This window comes from Trachypithecus francoisi, unplaced genomic scaffold, assembly GCF_009764315.1.
Source record: "Trachypithecus francoisi isolate TF-2019V2 unplaced genomic scaffold, Tfra_2.0 Lachesis_group0, whole genome shotgun sequence".
Taxonomy (NCBI): Eukaryota; Metazoa; Chordata; class Mammalia; order Primates; family Cercopithecidae; genus Trachypithecus; species Trachypithecus francoisi.
This window is the reverse complement of record NW_022681453.1, coordinates 193,956,597-193,983,080: the sequence shown is the minus strand read 5'-3', so window position 1 is coordinate 193,983,080 and position 26,484 is coordinate 193,956,597. Positions and strand designations below refer to the sequence as shown.

Sequence of the window (26,484 nt, the reverse complement as noted above, 5' to 3'; positions counted from 1 at the left end):
GACATGGTAGGAAGTTGGAGGGTGTTAAGGTAGAGGTAACATGATCTTATTTATATATTTTTAAGGTGGGCCCGGCGTTGTGGCTCATGCCTGTAGTTCTAGCACTTTGGGAAGCCAAGGCGGGTGGATCACCTGAGGTCAGGAGTTAAGACCAGCCCAAGCAACATGGAGAAACCGTGTCTCTACTAAATACAAAAAAATTAGCCGAGCGTGGTGGCACATGCTGGTAATTCCAGCTACCCCGGAGGCTGAGGCAGGAGAATTGCTTGAACCCAGAAGGCAGAGGTTGCAGTGAGCTGAGATCGCACCATTGCACTCCAGCCTGGGCAATAAGAGCAAAACTCCGTCTCCAAAAAAAAATAAATAAAAAAAATAAAAAAATAAAGCTGACTGCTTGCTGTGTGTATAATGGATTGTAGGGAGTCGAGAATGGAAGCAGATGGAAGCAGAGAAGAGACTAATTCATAGCCTTTTGCAGCAGTCTGGAAAAGACATGATGGTGATAATGGTAAAGTGATGAGAATTTGCATTTAGGTTGTATGTTGAACTTTGATGAGCAATGAGATAAAGAGGGTGGGAAAAAGATGGAATTCCCAGAGTTTCAAATGTCAAAATAGTTCCATCACTGTAATAGCATTTAAATAACCAGTTTTTCTTCTAGTTCAGAAATGTATGAGAAATTCACTGGAATGTTTGTCTTAACTGTGTTTTGCAAAAGGATAGTTGAAGGATGAAAAAGCTTGAACTTTGTTTTTATTTGCTTTTTGGAAAAGTGTTAAACCATTAAAATCAGTTTTATAATATTGCATTATGGATTAGCTTTAAAATAATGCATGGGTGATTAACCACATGTGTTTTCCCTTAGATTAATGTTCTTCAATCAAAAAGGAGATCAGAAATCCTAAAATCAGTAAGATATTAATTGAAATGATGTTTTAAATATTTTAATATGAAACTAAATGTACATATTTAGGTGTTGAAAGAACATCTGCTATACACATGATAAGGTTTATGATTGCTCTTCTTTTTGATCTTCATCTGTATTTCTTATGTGGCACTGGACTTTTTTGTCTCCTTCGTGTTAGAGTTGTTTGTGTGTCTCATCTGTTGATACACTGTGAGGTCCATAAAAGTACACTCTCTACTGTTAAACGTTTTTGTTTTCTTTTATCCTAATATGTTGCTTTACGTGCACTAGATGCCCAGTACCATTTGGTGAATAACTAAAAATGTTTGGTGTAAAAACCTGTGAGAATATTTCAGAATTCGTTTCGAAAGTTATGAACATAAAAAACTGTTACACTTAGGTTTTGAATTTTTTCTCACTTGTTTTGCTTTAAAATTTTTTTGCCCAACCTCTTTCAACATATTTACATTTTTCTCTATAATTTTTGGCATTATTTGGACTTTAAAAATATTTGAGATTGAGGATTTATATGAATAGTATCATTTGGAGAATTTTTCCCTTAGAGTTGATGGTGGATCAGTCTTTTGGTTTGTTCTTTGGTATGCAGTTACAGAACCAGGGGGATGAAATTGGGGGGATCACTTTTTTCCCTGAGCCTCTTCACCCCATGACAATGATATTTTTTTTTTTTTTTTGTGGTGGGGAGCCATTTTTTTGGTCTTAAAAGCTAACGAAGGCTGTCTGTGGTGGCTCATGCCTGTAATCCCAGCACTTTGGTAGGCTGAGGCAGGTGGATCACCTGAGGACAGGAGTTCAAGACCAGCCTGGCCAACATGGTGAAAACCCATCTCTACTAAAAATACAAAAAAATTAGCTGGGTGTGGTGGCGGGTGTGTGTAATCCCAGCTACTTCGTGAGGCTGAGGGGAATTGCTTGAACCCAGGAGGTGGAGTTTGTAGTGAGCCGAAATCGTGCCATTGCAGTCCAGCCTAGGTGACAAGAGCAAACTCTGTCTCAAAAAAAAAAGCTGACGAAGAAGTGTGCAGGGCATGATATGGTATGGCATATCATATCTTTATATTTTGGTAACTTTAGTAATAATCTCTCAACTCTGAATTACTTACTGACTTTTCCCCCAAAAGGCTATGTTTAAGTAGCCCTAGATCCTTGTCCCCACCTAGCTTTTTTTCTAAATTGTATGTATATATTTGTGTTATAAATTATCAGGTAAACACATTGTACTTCCTGTTTTTTAAAAGATAATGTTTATACCCCACTTGTTTTCGAGATTGACAGTAATGTGTATTAATTGTAGAAAATTAGAATGTGTATGAAGAAAAATAAAAACGACTTACTAGTTCTGCTACCAAGGGGAAGCCACTATTAGTATCCTGGCATACATCTTTGTCTTTTTACTCTCTATGTCCGTCCTTGTGTGTGCGTGTGTGTGTACATGAACTTGAATATATGCCTTTTAAAATCACATTTAATGTTTTAATGGAAATCATTCCTACATACTATTTTATAACTTTCTCTTTTCACTAATACACTGCAAAGTTATATGTCATTAAATATCCTTTATTTAATGATGGCTTTTGTGGCCAGGTAGAATTCTACCACCCGAATATCCTAGGGTTTGGCACATGTTTTTTGTAAAAGTCCAGGTAGTAAATATGGTAGGTTTTACAGGCCTCATGGTCTCTGTTGGAATTATTCAACTGTGCCATTATAACGAGAAAGACAGTATGTAAATGAGTGGCCATTGCTGTGTTCCAATAAAACTTTATAAATAAACACAAATTTGAATTTCATGTAATTTTCACATATCATACATTTCATTTATTTTCATTGTCTTTAAATCATTTAAAGATGTAAAAACCATTTGTAGCTCATGGACTATCAAAAAGGTGGTGAGGCCTAATAAAGTTTGCAGGTCATAGTTTACTGACCTTGAAGGAATATACCATAAATTGATTTCACCTATTAATGGATATTCATATAATTTCCTTGTTTTTGACATTAAAACATAGTTCTGTCCTCATCATTCTAATGAATAATCCTATTATTTTCTTAGGATAGATTTATAAAGAAGACATTATATAGTCAAAAGATTAAGACTTTAGAAAAATATTGTCAAATTTCAAGAGTTATACAATATTTCCTCTAATATTGTGTGAAAATGGGGTTTTCTCCACATTTTACCAACACTGAGCATTCCAGTTTTTTCCCCCACGCTGCCCCTAGTTTGCTGGATAGAAAGCATGATGTCATTATTCAGTTTTGCATTTTGTTAATACAAATGAGTTTGAACGTTTTTCCGTGTTTTTTGGCCAGTTAGATACCTCATATGTCGTTTGTCTTTTTTTCTGTTGGAGTGTTCATCCTTTTCATGTTGATTTGCAACATCTCTTACATTTTAAGACTGTTAATTCTTTGTCATGTGTTTTTCCCTAGTTTATCATTTGTCTTTTAATATGCTCGTTTTGCATTTTGAGGTATAGGCATATTTTATATTTTTATGTAGTCCTAGCTATTAATCCCATCCCTCTTTTTAGATTGTTAATTAATTTTTTTTTTTTTTTTTGAGACGGAGTCTTGCTCTGTCGCCCAAGCTGGAGTGCAGTGGCCGGATCTCAGCTCACTGCAAGCTCCGCCTCCCGGGTTTACCACCATTCTCCTGCCTCAGCCTCCCGAGTAGCTGGGACTATAGGCGCCCGCCACCTCGCCCGGCTAGTTTTTTCTATTTTTTAGTAGAGACGGGGTTTCACCATGTTAGCCAGGATGGTCTCGATCTCCTGACCTCGTGATCTGCCCGTCTTGGCCTCCCAAAGTGCTGGGATTATAGGCTTGAGCCACCGTGCCCGGCCGTTAATTAATTTTTAAAAATAATTTATCAGTTTTTATTCACAAATTTGTGCAATGATCACTATTATCTAATTCCACAATAATTTTCCTCTTCTGAGTTTTATCCTTTTGCCTCTGTGTTTTAATGGTTTTTTTTTAAGTAGTTTTTTTGGAGGATTTTTGAGTATTAAGGACTTTATGACCTATTTTAGACTTCAGAAAATTGAACAGATGCCACTTGTTAAAAATAACATGGATGTTTAGAATATTTTTTCAGTATTCATTTAATTATATAATTCCTTCCATGTAAAAACTTAATTAAAATGAGGGTGATTTTTCTCTTTAAAATAGGTAAAATATGGGAAAACTTGGACAAATCTCTGCTCATTAATGTCAGCTTTTTAGATTTGTGGAATGAATGTAAAGAAACTTCCATATTGGCAAAATCAGTTGACTCATTTTATTTTGGTATCTTGAGAGAAAAACCAGCGTTCTCCTACTTTAGGTTGTGCTTGGTGCTCTAGTAGATTGTAAAGTGTTTGTGTTTTGTTTTGAGCACTTTATATTTCTCTTATCTTTTTGCCTTTTTTGCAGTTTAAGGTTTGTCAGTGAGCTTGGTTGAAGGAGCACATAAATACTTTATAATGGACCTAGGAAAATAGTAGAGTTATTGAAAATTGGATTATTTGAATCTGCTGTATACATTTTGATCACCTAGATATAGTCTAAACAACTAAAATTTTGAGCATTTAAAAAATTTTCAACCACTGGGAAATTTCTTTTAAATAAAATTTATTTTCATTGTATTTGAAAATATTTTTGAAATACTCTTTTAAAACAGATGACTCAGTTTAATATTCAAATAGGTTTGATGAACTGGGCATGGTGGCTCACGCCTGTAATCCCAGCACTTTTGGAGGTGGAAGTGGGAGGATTGCTGGAACCCAGGAGTTCGAGATCAGCCTGGGTAACGTGGCAAGACTTTGTCTCTACAAAAATTAGCTGAGCATAGTGGCACATGCCTGTGGTCCCAGCTACTTAGGAGGCTGAAGTGGGAGAATCACCTGAGTCTGGGAGGTACAGGTTGCAGTGAACTGTGTTCGTGCCACTGCATGCCAGGCCTGGGTGACAGAGCAAGACTCTGTCTTTTATATATATATAAAATATTTCAGAATGTCTATCTAGGAGTAGATTTTAAAATGGTCATCTTTTTTTCCCCCCCTTTAGATGTTGTCATTTATGTATGCCCATTTGGCCTTCTTTCATCAAGGATATGATCTGTTTAGTGAACTTGGACCCTACATGAAGGATCTTGGTGCACAGGTAATGTTGCGGTGTATTTCTTGATTCTGTTTTATACACTGGTATTTGTATTTTTAAAGAAATTTAGCATATTGGAGGTGTGTTAGTCTCTTCTCACACTGCTATAAAGAGCTGCCTCAAACTGGGTAATCTAGAAAAGAAAGAGGTTTAATTGACTCACAGTTCTGCATGGCTGGGAAGCCTCAGGAAACTTACAATCATGGCAGAAGGCCAAGGGAAACCAAGGCATCTTCTTCACAAGGCAGCGGAGGGGAGAATGAATGCAAGAGAAACTACCAAACACTTATAAAACCATCAGCTCTCGTGAGAACTCACTATCACGAGAACCAGCATGGGGGAAACCCCCCGCATAATTCAGTTCCCTCCACCTGGTCTCTCTCTTTACACATGAGGATTATGGGGATTATAATTCGAGATGAAATTTTGGGTGGGGACACAGCCAAACCATATCAAGGAGAACTTGATGTTTTATTTATTTAATGAAGAATGAAGTTGGATGCTATAGCAGATTTATATATGGGTTATAATACCCAATGTTTGCATTTTGGGTATACCCAAAAAATGAAATCAAAGGTAAAAAGAACCTTATGTTATAGTTTGTATATGAAGGTATTGAAAAGGAGAATTTAAAAACAAAGTGTGGCCGGGCGCAGTGGATCACACCTGTAATCCCAGCACTTTGGGAGGCCGAGGCAGGCGAATGAATCACAAGGTCAGGAAATCGAGACCATCCTGGCTAACACGTTGAAACCCCGTCTCTACTAAAAATAAAAGAAAACTTAGCCAGCCTTGGTGGTGGGCACCTGTAGTCCCAGCTACTCAGGAGGCTAAGGCAGGAGAATGGCGTGAACCTGGGAGGCGGAGGTTGCAGTGAGCCAAGATCATGCCACTGCACTCCAGCCTGGGCGACAGAGCAAGAATCCGTCTCAAAAAAAATAAACGAAACTAAAATAAAAAATATAAAAACAAAGTGTGTGTTTTGCAGTCTACATAACTGGACTTATTTTTAAATTTCGTACATTTGGATAATTGAGTTATTGTTCCAATTAGCTTTTCAGTTGAGTTAGAGCTCTTTTTTATTTTCTTTACTTGTGTCTTGTTATTTGAATAAAAAAATTTTAGAATCTTAAAATTATAGAGCTCTTAGGAACTTTTTCATTTCATACAGTCACATGTGGCTATCTATGGCTATGTGTAATAGCTCTATACATATACATACAAATTTTATATGTATAAAAATGTCATTATGTTCAAACTATTTTTTCATATCTGATCATAACATTATATTAGATCTGTTCGGGGGACTTTGTTTTTTGTTGACAAGCATTCTTTATTTAACACTGTCGATTTTTAGGTGATTTTCTTTCTCAAGATGTTTCAGTTTAGTTTCCAAAAGGAGGGGACTGATGATGAAAAATAGAGTTTAGGCCAGGAACAGTGGCTTATGCCTGTAATCCCAGCACTTTGGGAGGCTGAGGCATGCAGATTACATGAGGCTGGGAGATTGAGACCAGCCTGGCCAACGTGGTGAAACCCCGTCTCTACTAAAAATAAAAAAATTAGCTGGGTGTGGTGGCATATGCCTGTAATCCCGGCTACTCGGGAGGCTGAGGCATGAGGTGGAGTTCTCAGTGAGCCAAGATTGGGTCATTGTACTTCAGTCTGGGTGACAGAGGGAAACTCTGTCTCAAAAAAAAAAAGGAAAAGAAAAATTGAGTTTAAGGAAAAAGGTAAGAGTGGAATGGGAATTGCATTTACTGACCAGAGTATATGTGAGTTCTGGTGTGTGTGTGTGTGTGTGGAGACGGGAAGGACACGTAGGGCATATGCCGTGGATTACATGTATTCTGTTTTCTGCCTCTATAGAACTTAGTCTCTTGGGAGAAGCCAACAAGTCACCACACTCTTAATCTCTGTGCTAAATACTTTGTGTGTGTGTAACAGTTGGGATGAGGTTTGTTTGCAGCTAATAGAAAACTGAGAATATTAGTAGTTTAAAAAAGAGAGTTTTGGCCGGGCGCGGTGGCTCAAGCCTGTAATCCCAGCACTTTGGGAGGCCGAGACGGGTGGATCATGAGGTCAGGAGATCGAGACCATCCTGGCTAACACTGTGAAACCCGTCTCTACCAAAAAATACAAAAAACTAGCCGGGCGAGGTGGCGGGCGCCTGTAGTCCCAGCTACTCGGGAGGCTGAGGCAGGAGAATGGCGTGAACCTGGGAGGCGGAGCTTGCAGTGAGCTGAGATCCGGCCACTGCACTCCCGCCTGGGCGACAGAGTGAGACTCCGTCTCAAAAAAAAAAAAAAAAAAGAGTTTTATTTCTCTTATGTAAAGTCAAAGACACGGTATGATGGCAACTTGGTTAGCAGGAGTGCAGGCTTATGTTTTTTGATTCTACCTCATAGTTCAAAGTGGCTAATCAAGCTTTAGCTATCCTACCCAAATTCCAGCTAATAGGAAGAAGGAAAGGAGAATGAAAGATACATTTTCTCTTTTTAAGCACATTTCCTAGAAATTGTACATATCACTTCTACATACATCCCAATGCCAAGTCCTTAGTCACAGGGTTACAATAGCTGCAAGGGAAATTAACCTTAATGCCAGGTAGCCATGTGACCTGCTAGAATTTAGGGGTTCCATTGTTAAGGAAGAAGGAGAAGACAGATATTGAGGGACAGCTGGCCTTTTCCACCATATAGGGAAGGGTCAAAGTGTTGCAGGAACATATAGACAGGACATGTAAGCTGGACTTGGGGGGAAGGAGAGACCTTCCTAGGTTTTAGACATTCCTCACATACTATCAAATATTAGATTGCGCTCTCATCTTATATTCAGTATAATTTATAAAAGCAGTGTGAGTTGAATTGCAGTTGGCTAGCTGAAAAAATTATGTATTTTTAAAACATTTAATCATTTTAGTTTTATAGGTCCCCCACCCCCACCCCAGATCTCAAATAAGTCTGCAGGTCCTTGAAAAACATCTAAGCCCCAGAGCCTGTAGTGCCTAGTCAATAAGATGTCCGGGTTGGAGGTGGCCAATTGCAATATTCTTTTCATAATTAGTAGATAATGGCATCTGAAGCTAAGGTCATAGCAGTAGAAATAGAAATGGTTAGATTTGAGGGTTAATATACAGCCCATTCAAGGGTGGAAGGGTGTGATGAGTTCACGCTTAAATATATTGTTTTGTGAGGATAAGACGTGTAAGTGGATATTTGTGGAGCTCAAAAGAGGGTGATAGACTAAATGAGTAGCATATAGTTGCTGATTGCAACCACAAGAGTGGGTGAGTTGATGGGGGGTGAGTTAGATATCTCTGAATCATAGAGCTGTTTTTTAAAAATCTAGTTGCCTAGACCATACATAAAGATTTTTATTTTGTAAGTTAAGGTTGAGGTCCACTGGTATTGAGTTAAAAAAAAAAAGCTGACTTGGGGCAGGGACCTAAGAAGGACTAAATTTTGAGATGGCTTGGTAAGAGAAGCTGTGCTAGGTCGTAGATGAGTGAGGGAGTGGAAAAACAGGAGACTAGGCCAGGAAGAGTGTTTCAAAGGGAAGGAGTGGTTATCAGCTTCAATTATTAGAAAGTTAAGTAAACCTAGGACTGAGAAATACCTGTTGGATTTAGCAGCAAAAGTTGTTACCTCTGTGAGAGATGCTGTTTCCATGGCGCTGGGGACCCGGGCAGTAGAAGCTGAATTACAGTGGGTAGATGAATATGGAAGGGACAAATAGAGAAGGTGGTAGTATTTTAAAGCAGTTGTGTTGTGAAGGAAAGAGGGAAAGAATGTGGTAGCTGGAGAAAGAGTATGGGTTAGCGGTTTTATTAAGGTAGAATGATTTGCACCAACTTAAAAGCAGATGGTAGTTCAAGAGGGAGACGTTGAAAAGGAGAAAGAGAAGTGATGATATCTGAGGTTGGTGGGAGTGGAAGGGATTTAAAACACAGAAGGACCAGGGATACCTGCTTAGTGATAGGAATCTGTTAAAATTGATAATGTCCAGTACTAACACAAACACGGGACCCTTTTTACTGTGCTGCAAGTTATCTTCCCGATACGTTTCCCAACGTCTAGAAGATCAGACTCGGCCAGTCTTCACATTTCCCCAACTCATGCCTTTTCCCAACCCCCCACCATCACGAAAGATATTTTTTCTTTATTCTTTTTCCCCATCAGAGAGGGGGAATTGTCCCCACTTTCCTGTTGTAATAGCAATGGGGTTAGGGATGCAAGAGACATTTCTTTTTTCCTTTTCCTTTTCCTTTTTTTTTTTTTTTGAGACGGAGTCTTGCTCTGTCGCCCAGGCTGGAGTGCAGTGGCATGATCTTGGCTCACTACAAGCTCCGCCTCCCGGGTTCCCACCATTCTCCTGCCTCAGCCTCCCGAGTAGCTGGGACCACAGGCGCCTGCCACCACGCCTGGCTAATTTTTTTTTTTGTATTCTTAGTAGAGGCGGGGTTTCACCGTGTTAGGCAGGATGGTCTCAGTCTCCTCACCTCGTGATCGGCCCATCTCGGCCTCTCAAAGTGCTGGGATTACAGGCGTGAGCCACCGCGCCTGGCTGCAAGAGACATTTCTTACCAATTAGGCAGAAAACCATCACCTACATTGCGGAATTCATATGTAAAGTATATGCGTGCATATTTGTAAATATTTTGAATTTGGGGGCTCCCTTGTGCTGCATTTCAGTCTGAATGAATGAATAATATTTATATGCCACTCAGAGCCATAAAAACCATAGGATGATTAGTCCATTCATTCCGCATAAGAAATTTGTGTGAGAATATATTTTTCTAGTGCACCATGTATAGCATTACCCACTAAGTCAATGCTACATGTCACTAAGGCGTGTGTGTATTAGAGCCTAGAGTAGGATGGTTACCAGCTGTATCACGTACTTTATAATAGTGATAGATCTGTTTTATTGTGGGTATTTTTTTGGTTAATCTTTTTTTTTTTTTTTTTTTTTTTTTTTTATTTTTTTTTTTTTTTTTATTTTTTTTATTTTTTATTATACTTTAAGTTCTAGGGTACATGTGCATAACGTTTATATCATGTATAACTCCCCAATGCAATCCTCCCTCCTCCCCCCTCCCCATGATAGGCCCCAGTGTGTGATGTTCCCCTTCCCGAGTCCAAGTGATCTCATTGTTCAGTTCCCACCTATGAGTGAGAACATGCGGTGTTTGGTTTTCTCTTCTTGTGATAGTTTGCTAAGAATGATGGTTTCCAGCTGCATCCATGTCCCTACAAAGGACGCAAACTCATCCTTTTTGATGGCTGCATAGTATTCCATGGTGTATATGTGCCACATTTTCTTAATCCAGTCTGTCACAGATGGACATTTGGGTTGATTCCAAGTCTTTGCTATTGTGAATAGTGCCGCAATAAACATACGTGTGCATGTGTCTTTGTAGTAGAGTATTTATAATCCTTTGGGTATATACCCAGTAGTGGGATGGCTGGGTCATATGGTACATCTAGTTCTAGATCCTTGAGGAATCGCCATACTGTTTTCCATAATGGTTGAACTAGTTTACAATCACCCAACAGTGTAAAAGTGTTCCTATTTCTCCACATCCTCTCCAACATCTATTGTTTCCTGACTTCTTAATGATTGCCATTCTAAGTGGTGTGAGATGGTATCTCATTGTGGTTTTGATTTGCATTTCTCTGATGGCGAGTGATGACGAGCATTTTTTCATGTGTCTGTTGGCTGTATGGATGTCTCTTTTGAGAAATGTCTGTTCATATCCTTTCCCCACTTTTTGATGGGGTTGTTGTTTTTTTTTTCTTGTATATTTGTTTGAGTTCTTTGTAGATTCTGGATATTAGCCCTTTGTCAGATGAGTAGGTTGCAAAAATTTTCTCCCATTCTGTAGGTTGCCTGTTCACTCTGATGGTAGTTTCTTTTGCTGTGCAAAAGCTCTTTAGTTTAATGAGATCCCATTTGTCAATTTTGGCTTTTGCTGCCGTTGCTTTTGGTGTTTTAGACATGAAGTCCTTGCCCATGCCTATGTCCTGAATGGTACTACCTAGATTTTCTTCTAGGGTTTTTATGGTATTAGGTCTAACATTTAAGTCTCTAATCCATCTTGAATTAATTTTCGTATAAGGGGTAAGGAAAGGATCCAGTTTCAGCTTTCTACTTGTGGCTACCAATTTTCCCAGCACCATTTATTAAATAGGGAATCCTTTCCCCATTTCTTGTTTTTGTCAGGTTTGTCAAAGATCAGATGGCTGTAGATGTGCGGTATTATTTCTGAGGACTCTGTTCTGTTCCACTGGTCTATTTCTCTGTTGTGGTACCAGTACCATGCTGTTTTGGTTACTGTAGCCTTGTAGTATAGTTTGAAGTCAGGTAGCGTGACGCCTCCAGCTTTGTCCTTTTGACCTAGGATTGTCTTGGCAATGCGGGCTCTTTTTGGTTCCATATGAACTTTAAAGCAGTTTTTTCCAATTCTGTGAAGAAACTCATTGGTAGCTTGATGGGGATGGCATTGAATCTATAAATAACCTTGGGCAGTATGGCCATTTTCACGATATTGATTCTTCTATCCATGAGCATGGTATGTTCTTCCATTGTTTTGTGTCCTCTTTGATTTCACTGAGCTGGTTTGTAGTTCTCCTTGAAGAGGTCCTTTACATCCCTTGTAAGCTGGATTCCTAGGTATTTGATTCTCTTTGAAGCAATTGTGAATGGAAGTTCATTCCTGACTTGGCTCTCTGCTTGTCTGTTACTGGTGTATAAGAATGCTTGTGATTTTTGCACATTAATTTTGTATCCTGAGACTTTGCTGAAGTTGCTTATCAGCTTAAGGAGATTTTGGGCTGAGACGATGGGTTTTTCTAAATATACAATCATGTCATCTGCAAACAGGGACAATTGACTTCTTCTTTTCCTAACTGGATACCCTTGATTTCTTTCTCTTGCCTGATTGCCCTAGCCAGAACTTCCAACACTATGTTGAATAGGAGTGGTGAGAGAGGGCATCCCTGTCTTGTGCCAGTTTTCAAAGGGAATTTTTCCAGTTTTTGCCCATTCAGTATGATATTAGCTGTGGGTTTGTCGTAAATAGCTCTTATTATTTTGAGGTACGTTCCATCAATACCGAATTTATTGAGCGTTTTTAGCATAAAGGGCTGTTGAATTTTGTCAAAAGCCTTTTCTGCATCTATTGAGATAATCATGTGGTTCTTGTCTTTGGTTCTGTTTATATGCTGGATTACGTTTATGATTTGCGAATGTTGAACCAGCCTTGCATCCCAGGGATGAAGCCCACTTGATCATGGTGGATAAGCTTTTTGATGTGCTGCTGAATCCGGTTTGCCAGTATTTTATTGAGAATTTTTGCATCGATGTTCATCAGGGATATTGGTCTAAAATTCTCTTTTTTTGTTGTGTCTCTGCCAGGCTTTGGTATCAGGATGATGTTGGCCTCATAAAATGAGTTAGGGAGGATTCCCTCTTTTTCTATGATTGAATAGTTTCAGAAGGAATGGTACCAGCTCCTCCTTGTACCTCTGGTAGAATTCAGCTGTGAATCCATCTGGTCCTGGACTTTTTTTCGTGGGTAGGCTATTAATTGTTGCCTCAATTTCAGAGCCTGTTATTGGTCTATTCAGGGATTCAACTTCTTCCTGGTTCAGTCTTGGGAGAGTAAGTGTCCAGGAAATTATCCATTTCTCTAGATTTCTAGTCGATTTGCGTAGAGGCATTTATAGTATTCTCTGATGGTTGTTTGTATTTCTGTGGGGTCGGTGGTGATATCCCTTTATCATTTTTTATTGCGTCTATTTGATTCCTCTCTCTTTTCTTCTTTATTAGTCTTGCTAGCGGTCTGTCAATTTTGTTGATCTTTTCAAAAACCAACTCCTGGATTCATTGATTTTTGGAGGGTTTTTGTGACTCTATCTCCTTCAGTTCTGCTCTGATCTTAGTTATTCTTGCCTTCTGCTAGCTTTTGAATGTGTTTGCTCTTGCCTCTCTAGTTCTTTTAATTGTGATGTTAAAGTGTCAATTTTAGATCTTTCCTGCTTTCTCTTGTGGGCATTTAGTGCTATAAATTTCCCTCTACACACTGCTTTAAATGTGTCCCAGAGATTCTGGTATGTTGTATCTTTGTTCTCATTGGTTTCAAAGAACATCTTTATTTCTGCTTTCATTTCGTTATGTACCCAGTAGTCATTCAGGAGCAGGTTATTCAGTTTCCATGTAGTTGAGCGGTTTTGATTGAGTTTCTTAGTCCTGAGTTCTAGTTTGATTGCACTGTGGTCTGAGAGACAGTTTGTTATAATTTCTGTTCTTGTACATTTGCTGAGGAGTGCTTTACTTCCAATTATGTGGTCAATTTGGAATAAGTGCGATGTGGTGCTGAGAAGAATGTATATTCTGTTGATTTGGGGTGGAGAGTTCTATAGATGTCTATTAGGTCCGCTTGGTGCAGAGATGAGTTCAATTCCTGGATATCCTTGTTAACTTTCTGTCTCGTTGATCTGTCTAATGTTGACAGTGAGTGTTAAAATCTCCCATTATATTGTGTATGGAGTCTAAGTCTCTTTGTAGGTCTCTAAGGACTTGCTTTATGAATCTGGGTGCTCCTGTATTGGGTGCATATATATTTAGGAGAGTTAGCTCTTCCTGTTGAATTGATCCCTTTACCATTATGTAATGGCCTTCTTTGTCTCTTTTGATCTTGATGGTTTAAAGTCTGTTTTATCAGAGACTAGGATTGCAACCCCTGCTTTTTTTTGTTCTCCATTTGCTTGGTAGATCTTCCTCCATCCCTTTATTTTGAGCCTATGTATGTCTCTGCATGTGAGATGGGTCTCCTGAATACAGCAGACTGATGGTCTTGACTCTTTATCCAGTTTGCCAGTCTGTGTCTTTTAATTGGAGCATTTAGTCCATTTACATTTAAGGTTAATATTGTTATGTGTGAACTTGATCCTGTCATTATGATATTAACTGGTTATTTTGCTCATTAGTTGATGCAGTTTCTTCCTAGCCTCGATGGTCTTTACATTTTGGCATGTTTTTGCAATGGCTGGTACCGGTTGTTCCTTTCCATGTTTAGGGCTTCCTTCAGGGTCTCTTGTAAGGCAGGCCTGGTGGTGACAAAATCTCTAAGCATTTGCTTATCTGTAAAGGATTTTATTTCTCCTTCACTGATGAAACTTAGTTTGGCTGGATATGAAATTCTGGTTGAAAATTCTTTTCTTTAAGAACGTTGAATATTGGCCCCCACTCTCTTCTGGCTTGTAGAGTTTCTGCCGAGAGATCTGCTGTTAGTCTGATGGGCTTCCCTTTGTGGGTAACCCGACCTTTCTCTCTGGCTGCCCTTAAGATTTTTCCTTCATTTCAACTTTGGTGAATCTGGCAATATGTGTCTTGGAGTTGCTCTTCTGGAGGAGTATCTTTGTGGCGTTCTCTGTATTTCCTGAATTTGAATGTTGGCCTGCCCTACTAGGTTGGGGAAGTTCTCCTGGATGATATCCTGAAGAGTGTTTTCCAACTTGGTTCCATTTTCCCCCTCACTTTCAGGCACCCCAATCAGACGTAGATTTGTCTTTTTACATAATCCCATACTTCTTGCAGGCTTTGTTCATTTCTTTTTCTTCTTTTTTCTTTTGTTTCTCTTCTCGCTTCATTTCATTCATTTGATCCTCAATCGCTGATACTCTTTCTTCCAGTTGATCGAGTCGGTACTGAAGCTTGTGCATTTGTCACGTATTTCTCGTGTCATGGTTTTCATCTCTGTCATTTCGTTTATGATCTTCTCTGCATTAATTAGTCTAGCTGTCAATTCTTCCACTTTTTTTCAAGATTTTTAGTTTCTTTGCGCTGGGTACGTAATTCCTCCTTTAGCTCTGAGAAGTTTGATGGACTGAAGCCTTCTTCTCTCATCTCGTCAAAGTCATTCTCTGACCAGCTTTGATCCGTTGCTGGCGATGGGCTGCGCTCCTTTGCAGGGGTAGATGCGCTCTTATTTTTTGAATTCCAGCTTTTCTGCCCTGCTTTTTCCCCATCTTTGTGGTTTTATCTGTCTCTGGTCTTTGATGATGGTGACGTACTGATGGGGTTTTGGTATAGGTGTCCTTCCTGTTTGATAGTTTTCCGTCTGACAGTCAGAAGGACTGTCTGTTGGTCTGTTGGAGATTGCTTGAGGTCCACTCCAGACCCTGTTTGCCTGGGTATCAGCAGCAGAGGTTGCCAAAGATAGAATATTGCTGAGCAGCGAGTGTACCTGTCTGATTCTTCCTTTGGAAGTTTCCTCTCAGGGATGACTCCACCCTGTGAGGTGTGGGGTGTCAGACTGCCCCTAGTGGGGGATGTCTCCCAGCTAGGCTACTCAGGGGTCAGGGACCCACCTGAGCAGGCAGTCTGTCCGTTCTCGGATCTCAACCTCCGCGTTGGGAGATCCACGGCTCTCCCCAAAGCTGTCAGACAGAGTCGTTCGCCTCTGCACCGCCCGCTGCTTTCCCTATTGGACCTCAGCTGTGGGCTGTCCCCAGAGGTGGAGTCTACAGAGACAGGCAGGTTTCCTTGAGCTGCTGTGAGCTCCACCCAGTTCGAGCTTCCCAGCGGCTTTGTTTACCTACTTAAGCCTCAGCAATGGCGGGCGCCCCTCCCCCAGCCTCGAGGCTGCCTTGCGGATAGATCGCCGCAGAGGGCTGTGTTAGCAGTGAGGGAGGCTCCGTGGGCGTGGGACCCTCCCGGCCAGGTGTGGGATATATTCTCCTGGTGTGCCTGTTTCCTTAAAGCGCAGTATTGGGGTGGAGTTACGCGATTTTCCAGGTGTTATGTGTCTCAGTTCCCCTGGCTAGGAAAACGGATTTCCTTCCCCCTTGCGCTTCCAGGTGAGGCGATGCCTCGCCCTGCTTCAGCTCACGCTGGTCAGGCTGCAGCAGCTGACCAGCACCGATTGTCTGGCACTCCCTAGAGAGATGACCCCAGTACCTCAGTTGAAAATGCAGAAATCACCGGTCTTCTGTGTTACTCGCGCTGGGAGTTGGAGACTGGAGCTGTTCCTATTCGGCCATCTTGCCTAATCTTTTTTGCTATTTGGTAATATTATCTGACTAGAATTATTCTTCTGTAGAAAAAAATCATTTGTGATAAAGGATCAAATACCTTTTTTGAAAGAGACTTTAAAAATTTAGTTTTTAAAAGATACAACTTAAAATGTTTAGACATTTAACGCTTATCTTTCTCCATATTCCTGCTGATCTGATATGTATGTTTTAATTTTTTCATTTATTGAACATGTGTTAATCATTTATGGGTGATGGCGGTTCAGAGTTGGAAAGCATCATCGTAGTCTAGACAATGAAACCCACATAATTAATAATGTATAACCCAATTATTGTTAGTTTAGCAAATATGATTTCAAGAAGCCAGTGCATTTCTTGTGACGTATTACCAGAAATCGAATACTTCCCTCATGATGGATATCCTTTCTAATGCAAAGGAACAAGAAATAAATGGGTTTTTTATATATGTGTATTTTTTTGGGGGGTGGGGTGGGGGATGGAGCCTTGCACTGTCGCCCTGGCTAGTGTGCAGTGGTGCGATCTCAGCCCACTGCAACCTCTGCCTCCTGGGTTCAAGCAATTCTCCTGCCTCAGCCTTCCGAGTAGGTAGGATTATGGGCATCTGCCACCACGCCCAGCTAATTTTTTGTATTTTTAGGAGAGACGGAGTTTCACTATGTTGGCCAGGCTGTTCTTGAACTCCTGACCTCCTGATCTGCCCACCTTGGCCTCCCAAAGTGCTGGAATTACAGGCGTGAGCCACTGCGCCCGGCCGGGTTTTATAGTTTTATTAAGTTTTTTGAGCTTTTAAAAATGAGCCTTAAGAATTGCTGATTTCCTACCTTGGTCTTATGAATGATTACTATTCTTTTATTATTTTTAGCTTTCTCTTTTATCTGGTGAATTATTTTTTCTTCTTTTTAGATTTGATTATGACGTTAGGGAGCCAACCTGAAAACATGAAGAAACATCTTGAATGATTGGAAGTAGCTGTTAGAGTGAATTTGTGAGAGCTGGTTTAGCTGGTTAGTACTAGTTTAGCTGCACTACTTTTTGCTATTTGGGAAAGAAATCACTGGTGTCTTCTTCGTATCTTTGATTTTAACTACCAGAATTTGTTTAGTAGGTCAGCAGGCAGCTTAAGCTAGAGTCATTTTCCTTATTTAAGGATTGAAAGTGTATCACTAGGGTACCTGTGGCAAGGCCTCCAATCATGTATGTATGGCACCATGACTATTCTTGGAAATCTTTTTTTTCTAATGGAGATATGGATCTTCTCAAAGAGAACTTGATAGCAGAAAAAAATATGAACTTCAAAGTTTAGCCAAAACCTTTTTAAATAAGCTTGAATTGAGTGATTTTTTATTTATCTGTGAAATGATTTGGAATATGGTTTGAAAAAATAATCCATACTTTTTTTAAGTCTGCAGTTTTCTCTTTTTCCCTTTTTACAGTTGGATCGACTGGTTGTGGATGCAGCAAAGGAGAAAAGAGAAATGGAGCAAAAACATTCCACCATTCAACAAAAGGTACCTCAGGGGAAATTAAAAAATTAATTCCGTTTTATACAATCGCTTGTTTGTTGGTTTATGCAAGGTGTCATTGTATTGGAACACATCTTTTGAGTTGTTCTAATAATTAAATTGTGCAGATAAATTCCTCTTCTGTTTTTGAAGAGCGAAATGTTCTTCAGATTTTAAGGGATGTATTTTGTTATTTTTTCGGATCTTTGAAAGCTATGCTCCTTGAATCAGTTTATAAAAATCTAAATCTCTTAGAGCCTTAACTAAGCTAAAAGTGGCCTTTAGTTAGAATTTAAAACACTATTCATAATTACATTTAGGATACCACCAACTCCCTGTAAAAGAGTGTGTCTGTGTGTGTGTTGCGGGGCAGGGGGTGTGGATGCATCTTAGTGTCAACATGTGTGTTTGGCCTTATAGACTTTCCAACTGCAGTCACTGCAAGGCAGCCTTTCCTCTCTGTGACAAGATGCTAAAGCTTCACTTGCATTGCCTGTTAAATTGCCTAAACCTAGCAGAACTGACTTTGAAAATAATGTTTTTAAAAATGAAAATTCAAATATTAAACCAGTTTTTATTTCTTCATGCTAAAAGAGTTGAGTGTGACATGCCTGCAACTCAACTTTCTTATATCGTCAGTGGTACTTTTTGTGTAGTTATCTGAAAATAAAGGGAGAATGTTGAAGTTGAATATAGAAATATAAGTATGTACAGGATGCCTTCTAGCATTGCTTTAAGAAATCTGTTTTCTGGGTATTGAGCAGTAAAATCAACTTTTTAATGGTTTATTTAGAGTTTAAAATACCAGTAAACTAGATCTGATATAGAAGATGTCAGTGGAAAAAGAAAACAAAATCAGTAGTAAAAGTAAGAAAAATTTAATTGATGATGGAGTATTCATGCTCAAAGAAAGATAATTAGAAAAGGAAAGATTTCTACAAGACCACCTTTAAGTTAGTTACTTTCTAGTTAGTGTCAGGTGAGACAAACTCCACGTTTTATTTTGTTTCGTTTAAAGTTCGATTAACTTTTGTTTGGGTAACTTTTTATTTTAAGTTGACAAATAAAAATTTTACGTAATTAAAGTGTACAGTCTGATGTTTTGATGGGTAATGAGTTTTAATGACATGATCATGAAAAGATTGCTAGAAATTGGGACCAATTGTTTTTAATTAAAATGAAATATCATGGTATTTGTAGGAATATTTGAATATTTCGTTAAATTGAATTATTTAATAAACAGTACACATCTTTTAATATCTTTTCCTATTGTGAACACAGTTCAGTGTTGTACTGAAGGTTCAAAATGGTAAATTATTAACTCTAAGAATAACTTATTTGATTTTAAATAATATTCAACTGTTTTCCTTTAAAGAAAATAGTGCTGCTTTTTGCTCATTATGAATGCTCACCTCTTTTCTGCCCTTAAATGCTGACACAAGGCTGCATTACAGGTAAAAAAAAAAAAAAAAAAAAATCCACTAAAAACTAAGGGAAAGTATGTCTCATGTAGTTATTTAGATTTTTCAAAAATTTAAATTGATCAGTTGGAGAAACAGTGATGCTTTGAACATTCATGTGTGGATACATGCATGCATTTTGCGTTTCTGATATATTTATACCTAGGAGTAAAACTGCTGAGTTAGAAGGTATATTAGCTTTAGTAGATCATTTAGCATAAGCAGATAATGCTACATTGTTTTTCAAAATATTACACTATCTTAGCAGACAGCACTGTATGAGAGTTCCTATTTGCCACCTCATTATATTATGAGACTTTCAGATTTTGGCCGATTTGGTCAGTAGATACTGACATCTTCTCGTAGTTTTCACTTCTTTAGTGACTAATGAGCTCAAGCACCTTCTCTTATATCTGTTGGTCTTTTGCATGTCTTACTTGTAAAACGTCTGTTAATCTTTCTCTCATTTTTCCACCAGGCTGCCTAACTGTTTGATCAAATTAATAATACATTTGAGGCATATGTGTTTTTAATTTTCATATAGCTTATTTTTATCAGTCTTAAGGTTGATGCTTTTGTGTCTTGTTCAATAAATCCTTTCCATTTCAAGATCATGAAGAGATATATCTGGTATTATAGATTTACTTTTTAGATTTTTTTTTTTTTTTTTGGTCCTGTCGCCCAGGCTGGAGTGCAGTGGCGCAATCTCCACTCACTGCAATCTCCTCCTCCTTGATTTCAGTGATTCTTCTGCCTCAGCCTCCCAAGTAGCTGGGATTATAGCTGCGCGTCACCATACCCAACTAATTTTTGTATTTTTAGTAGAGATGGGATTTAGCCTTTTTGGTCAGGATGGTCTTGATCTCCTGACCTCAGGTGATCCATCTACCTCAGCCTCCCAAAGTGCTGGGATTACAGGTATGAGCCACCGTGCTGCTTTTTAGATCTTTAATTGGGTTTTTGTGTGTGGTGTGAGGTAGAGATCGTTTCCTTTAATTCTCCCACTGGTAGTCAGTTGATCCAGATGAGTTATTAGAAAGTTTGCTCTTTCTCAAATGCTCTGTGGTATATCCTGTGTTATATATCACATACGTGAGGTCCATTTCAGTTTCTCTATTCTGTTTCACTGTCTTTTTGTCTAAACTGTCGATACTATGCTGTCTTAATTATTTTTGGCTTTAGAGTGATTTCTTTAGTGACTAATGGGCATCTTATATTTATTGGTCATGTGGATATCCTATTTGTGAACTATTAGTCTTTATCTCATTTTCCCACCAGGTTGCTTAATTGTTGATCAAATGCTTTTAAAATTTTTTTATTTCATTTTTATTTTTCATTTTTAGTTTTTGGTAGTACATAGCATGTGGTATTATTTATGGGGTCCATGAAATATTTTGATACAGGCATGCAATGCATAATAATCACATCATGGAAAACAGGATATCCATCCCCTCAAGCATTTATCCTTTGTGTTACAAACAATCCTATTATGTTCTTTTAATTATTTTTAAATGTACAATTATTTTGACTGTAGTCAGCCTGTTGTGCTATCAAATACTAGGTCTCATTCATTCTGTTTTTTTTTTTTTTGTATCCATTAACCATTCCCACTCGCCCACACCCCCAGTGCCCACTACACCTCCCAGCCTCTGGTAACCATCCTTCTACTCTCCAGCTCCCCAAGTCCAGTTGTTTTATTTTTTAGATCCCACAAATAAGTGAGAACGTGAATGTTTGTCATTCTGTTCCTGGCAAGCAAATTCTTGATAGGTAATAGCAAATCTTCCTACCTTTCCTCCTTCAAGCTTCTATGAATCAAAATTGATATGTTTATTTTATTGTATCTTTGATTCTATGCACTTGGTATGTTCTCCATTTATTTAAGTTTTCTTTAATGACTTTCATAAAGTTTTATGATTTTTCTTGTACATCTTTTGTTAGATTTATTCCTAGACATTTGTATTCTAAATGTTATCTTTAAATTTATTTATTTTACCACTGTTCCGTCTGTGATAAAATTGATTTTTCTGTATTGATTTTGTAACCAGTAATCTCTTTTAATATTGATTTATCTCTCAATTATTGTGGATGCTGCGTGTATAAAGTCTTATCTACCAATAATGATAGTTTTTTCCTTTCTTTCCAATCTTGTACTTTTTTGTGTTGTTTTGCTGGCTGTGAGTTTCATCGTGATCTTGAGTGAAAGTGGTAGTAGTGGCTTTTCTTGTCTTGTTTGCTATTTCAAAGAGAAGTTTCTATTAGATTCCGCTTTGACCAACCTTGGTTTTACATTGTGTTCCCTGGACCTCACACCAAAACTCAAGTTCTCCTGATAGGCAAATGTCCTTGTTCTCCTTACCTCTTTGAATTCCAGTTCTCACTCAGTCTCTTGCCTTTGAGTATTCCTTCCTGATTTATCAGGTCATCAATGTATTTAAGGAGATTCTAACACTATGTCTTTCGTCCAACATATTTCATTGCTAAAATTATGAAATCTGTCACATTTTAAGTACTACAAAATGTTAGTTGATATTAATAGTAACTAAGGCGAAGAGAGTTTATCTCAAGAAATATAGTTAAAAATTAGAGAAACACTTGTAATGCACTGCACTTTCAAGGAAGTCTTTTACGTTGACTGAGGTTATGAAAAACTGCAGATGTTACAAACGAAACCTTTAGAATGTTAACAAAGTCAATTATATTTATTGCTTACTTAATTCTGTCCGTATAATTAAATAAATTATAGTCTCAAATAAATTTTAAATGAGGGAATTAAAGTTTCCCTGATTTTTTTTCCCCCAAAGAAAAAGTAGGAAGAAATGTAGCAAGTCGTTTACAGATTCTGCTTCATTTGATTACTTTGGATTATCATGTCTTTTCGTGGTCAGAGTTTCAAAGGTGTCAGGAGAGGTTATTATTATTATTTTTTTCTCTTTTAAAGTTCTGAATTTAGTCTGTTTCCTGTTCCTGACTTAGTACTCTCTTAAATTTGGAGGGCCCTTACATGGTTGTCACTCTGCCTCCCCTCCAGTGCAGGGCCCCAGCATCTCAGTAGATGCTGCCAAAATGTTTCCCAAGACAGGAAGTTTACTACTCCTTAGTAGGGTAGAATTCTAATTTTAATTATTGGTCCAGGAGGAATTTTCAAAGTTATGGGACTGGCTTTGGAGTTTTAAATCTGCTGAAAAGAGCGGTCTTAGAGTTTTGCTCAAAATGCTTTGGAAGTTTGTTAGGCAATATTTTAAATATTGAATTTCTGATTTCCAAACTTCATGAATGTTTGGAAGAAAATTGAAAGTTTAAATTGCATTCAGGTGAAGATTTAGATCATTAGGATCCTTGAAAACTATGAGTGATTTCATAGTACTCATAAAAAAGGGAGTTCAACTTGCTCACTTCAAACTGTAGACTAAGATCCATTTCCTTTGAAAACTAAATTTTATTTTAGGAAAAAATGCCATAGACACTGTCAGATTCAAGAACTACCATGCCCAGGCACAATGGCTCATGCCTGTAATCCCTGAACTTTGGGAGGCCGAGGCACGTGAATCACTTGAGGTCAGGAGTTTGAGCCCAGCGTGGCTAACATGGTGAAACCCCGTCTCTACTAAAAATACAAAAATTAGCTGGGCGTGGTGGCGCACGTCTGTAGTCCCAGCTACTCAGGAGGCTGAGGCAGGAGTATCACTTGAACCAGGAGGCAGATGTTGCAGTGAGCTGAGATTGCGCCACTGCATTCCAGCCTGGGCAACAGAGTGAGATTTTGTCTCAAAAAAGACAAAAAAAAAAAAAAAAAAAAAACTATCATGGTAGTAATATATTTAGAAAATAGTGGTAACTTTAAATAATCCCAATTAAATATAACCATATACTTAAAAAAAATTGTTAACACATATCACCATAAAATATTGTGATGGACTGGGTGCAGTGGCCCATGCCTGTAATCCCAGCACTTTGGGAGGCTGAGGCAGACAGATCACCTGAGGTCAGGAATTCAAGACCAGCCTGGCCAACATGGTGAAACCCTATCTCTGCAAAAATACAAAAATTAGTTGGGCATGGTGGCGTATGTCCGTAATTCCAGCCAAATGGGAGACTGAGACGGGCGAATCACTTGAACCCAGGAGCAGAGGTTGCAGTGAGCTGAGATCACTTCATTGCACTCCACACTGGGCAGCAGAGTGAGACTCTGTCTCAAAAAAGAAAAAAAAAAAAGTTGTGATAATTTTAAACATAATAGCCTGTGTAGTATTTAGTTGTTTCCCTTGTTTATTTGTATACGTATTATTTTGTGCTTTTAATCACAATGTAGATACAGTTTATATTGATTTATTTTCTGTTTTGCATTATATTCTATATAATTATCTGTCCTTAGGTCATCACAAGAAGTATTGCATAAAATAATCCACTAAAGTCAAATACTTTAATGTATTGAAACATTTATTTATTATTGATCGTTTAAGTCTCCCTTCATTTTTCTTATTAATATTGTTGTTGTAACTGTCTTAATATAAACCTTTTCTTCCTTTTGAACTCTTTCCTTAGGACCCACTTCTTGTCTAGGAAACTTAGTCAAGTCATATGAACTTCTTTATATGTTGTTTTGTCTAGGATTTCTCCAGTGATGATTCTAAGTTAGAATATAACGTAGATGCTGCAAATGGCATAGTTATGGAAGGATATCTGTTCAAACGAGCCAGCAATGCCTTCAAAACTTGGAACAGGTAATATATTTCAAATACTAGTCTTGATCTGTACATAGTTTTGATTTTCTGACTTTCTCTGTGATTTGACAGCTCTCTCCTTCGTAATTCTTTAACTTCTGTAAATTCCATAGAAACTTTCCTGAACCCAGGCTATTGAAGATAGATGCCCTTTAGAAGCAGGTGAAGAATAACATCATTAATTCTAAATTCTAAAAGTAAGCAAAGATTAAATAAGGAAGCAAGGAAAATTTTTATAGTGCTTGGTCTGTAGTGGCTGGCTAGCTCATTATAGTAAAGAAATTTTGAATATGGTCTACCTCCTGTATTTGTCATAAAATAGATTTGAGTACAAATTATGAATATGATAGATGAATAGGACAAGTGAGCTTTCTTTTTTGGTTTCCCCTCTATATGATGTTTATGTACATTTTGACTTAGTGTTTGCTTATTGTATTAGTCCATTTTCTCACTGTTATAAAGATACTACCTGAGACTGGTAGTTTATAAAGAAAAGAGTTTTAATTGATGCACAATTCTCCGTGGCTGGGGAACAGTCATGGCAGAAGGTGAAGGGGAAGCAGGCACCTTCTTCGCAAGGCGGCAGAGAGAGAGTGCTCAGGGGAAATTGCCACTTTTAAACCGTTATATCTTGTGAGAACTCCCTCACTATCATGAGAACAACATGGGGGAAACCACTCCCATGATCCAAACACCTCCCACCAGGTCCCTCTTTCAACATGTGGGGATTACAATTTAAGATGAGATTTGGGTGGGGATACAGAGCCAGACCATATTTCACCCCTGACCTTTCTCAAATCTCATATCCTTTTCACATGTCAAAATCAATCATGACTTCCCAACAGTTCCCCAGAGTCTTATCTCATTCCAGCATTAACTCAAAAGTCTAAGTCCACAGTCTCATCTGAGACAAGGCAAGTCCCTTCCGTCTATAAGCCTGTAAAATAAAAAACTAGTTAGTTACTTCCAAGATACAGTGGAGGTATAGGCATTGGGTAAATGTTCCCATTCCAAATGGGAAAATATGACCAAAACAAAGGGGTCACAAGCCCCACACAAGTTCGAAATGCAGCCAGGCAGTCATTAAATCTTAAAGCTCTAAAATCGCCTTTGACTCCATGTCTCACATTCCAGGGCAGGCTATGCAGGGGGTGGGTTCCTCTGGCCTTAGGCAACTCCATCTCTGTGGCTCTGCGGGTATAGCCCCTGTGTTGCTTTCATGGGCTCGCATTGAGTGCCCGCAGTGTTTCCAGGTGCATGGTGCAAGCTCTTGGTGGATCTACCTTTCTGGGGTCTGGAGGATGGTGGCCCTCTTCTCAAAGCTCCACTAGGCAGTGCCCCAGTGGGAACTGTATGTAGGGGATCCAACCCCACATTCCGTTCTGCACTGCCTTAGGGGAGGTTCTCCATGAGGGCTCTTCCCCTGCCGCAGACTACTTCTGCCTGGACCTTCAAGCGTTTCTATACATCCTCTGGATTCTGGTTGGAGGTTCCTAAACCTAAATTCTCATCTTCCATGTATCTATAGGCCTAATACCACATGGAAGCCACCAGTGCTTGGGGCTTGCCCACTCTGAAGCAGTGGCCCGAGCTGTACCTTGGGCTCTTTTAGCCATGGCTGGAGTTGGAGTGGCTGGGACGCAGGGCACCAAGTCCCAAGGCTGCACAGAGCAGCAAGGTCCTAGGCCCTGGCCCACAACTGTTTTTCTCTCTGGGTCTCTGGATCTGTGATGGGAGGGGCTGCCTCAAAGATTTCTTACATGCCCTGGAGACATTTTTCCCATTGTTTTGGATGTAAACATTCAGCTCCTCATTACTTAAATGCAAATTTTTGCAGCTGGCTTGAATTTCTCCTCAGAAAATGGATTTTCTTTTATGCCTCATGGTCAGGCTGCAAATTTTCCAAACTGTTATGATCTGCTTCCCTTTTAAACTAAGTTCCAATTTCATATCTTCTCTTTGTGAAAGCATATAACGGTATGCTTTCAGGAAAAGCCAAGTCACCTCTTGAATGTTTTCCTGCTTAGAAATTTCTTCTGCCAGATACCCTAAATCATCTCTTTCAAGTTTAAGGACAGATCTCTAGGGCAGGGGCAAAAATGCTGCCAGTCTCTTTGCTAAAGTATAGTGAGAGTGACATTTGCTCCAGTTCCCAATAAGTTTTTCATCTGCATCTGAGACCACCTCAGCCTGGACTTCATTGTCCATATCAGTATCAGCATTTTGGTCAAAAGCATTCAACAAGTCTCTTGGAAGTTCCAGACTTTCCCTCATCTTCCTGCCTTCTGAGCCTTCCAAACTGTTCCAACCTCTGCCTGTTAGTCATTTCCAAAGTGGCTTCCACATTTTCAGATTATCTTTATAGCAGTATTCCACTCTGCTGGTACCAGTTCTCTGTATTAGTCCGTGTTCACACTGCTATAAAAATATACTACCTGAGACTGGGTAATTTATAAAGAAAGGAGTTTTAATTGACTCACAGTTCTCCATGGCTGGGGAAGCCTCAGGAAACTTAGAATTATGGCGGAAGGGGAAGCAGGCATCCTCCTTACAGAGGTGGTAGGAGAGAGAGAGAGCGCTCAGGGAAACTGCCACTTTCAGACTATCAGATCTCCTAAGAACTCCCTCACCATCACGAGAGCAGCGTGGGGAAAACCACACGCATGA

The 26,484-nt window shown here is 38.9% G+C and overlaps 1 protein-coding gene across 2 annotated transcripts in view; it reads left to right on the top strand.

The window, feature by feature from the left end:
• The window catches only part of ACAP2 (ArfGAP with coiled-coil, ankyrin repeat and PH domains 2), a 177,858-nt gene that overhangs the window by 106,538 nt on the left and 44,836 nt on the right, over positions 1 to 26,484 (top strand). For both annotated transcript variants that reach the window (XM_033213108.1, XM_033213109.1), the window contains exons 7-10: positions 866 to 910; positions 4,979 to 5,074; positions 17,565 to 17,639; positions 23,705 to 23,817. In XM_033213108.1, coding sequence (XP_033068999.1) covers positions 866 to 910; positions 4,979 to 5,074; positions 17,565 to 17,639; positions 23,705 to 23,817 — 329 coding nt within the window. The remainder of the gene's footprint in view (positions 1 to 865; positions 911 to 4,978; positions 5,075 to 17,564; positions 17,640 to 23,704; positions 23,818 to 26,484) is intronic.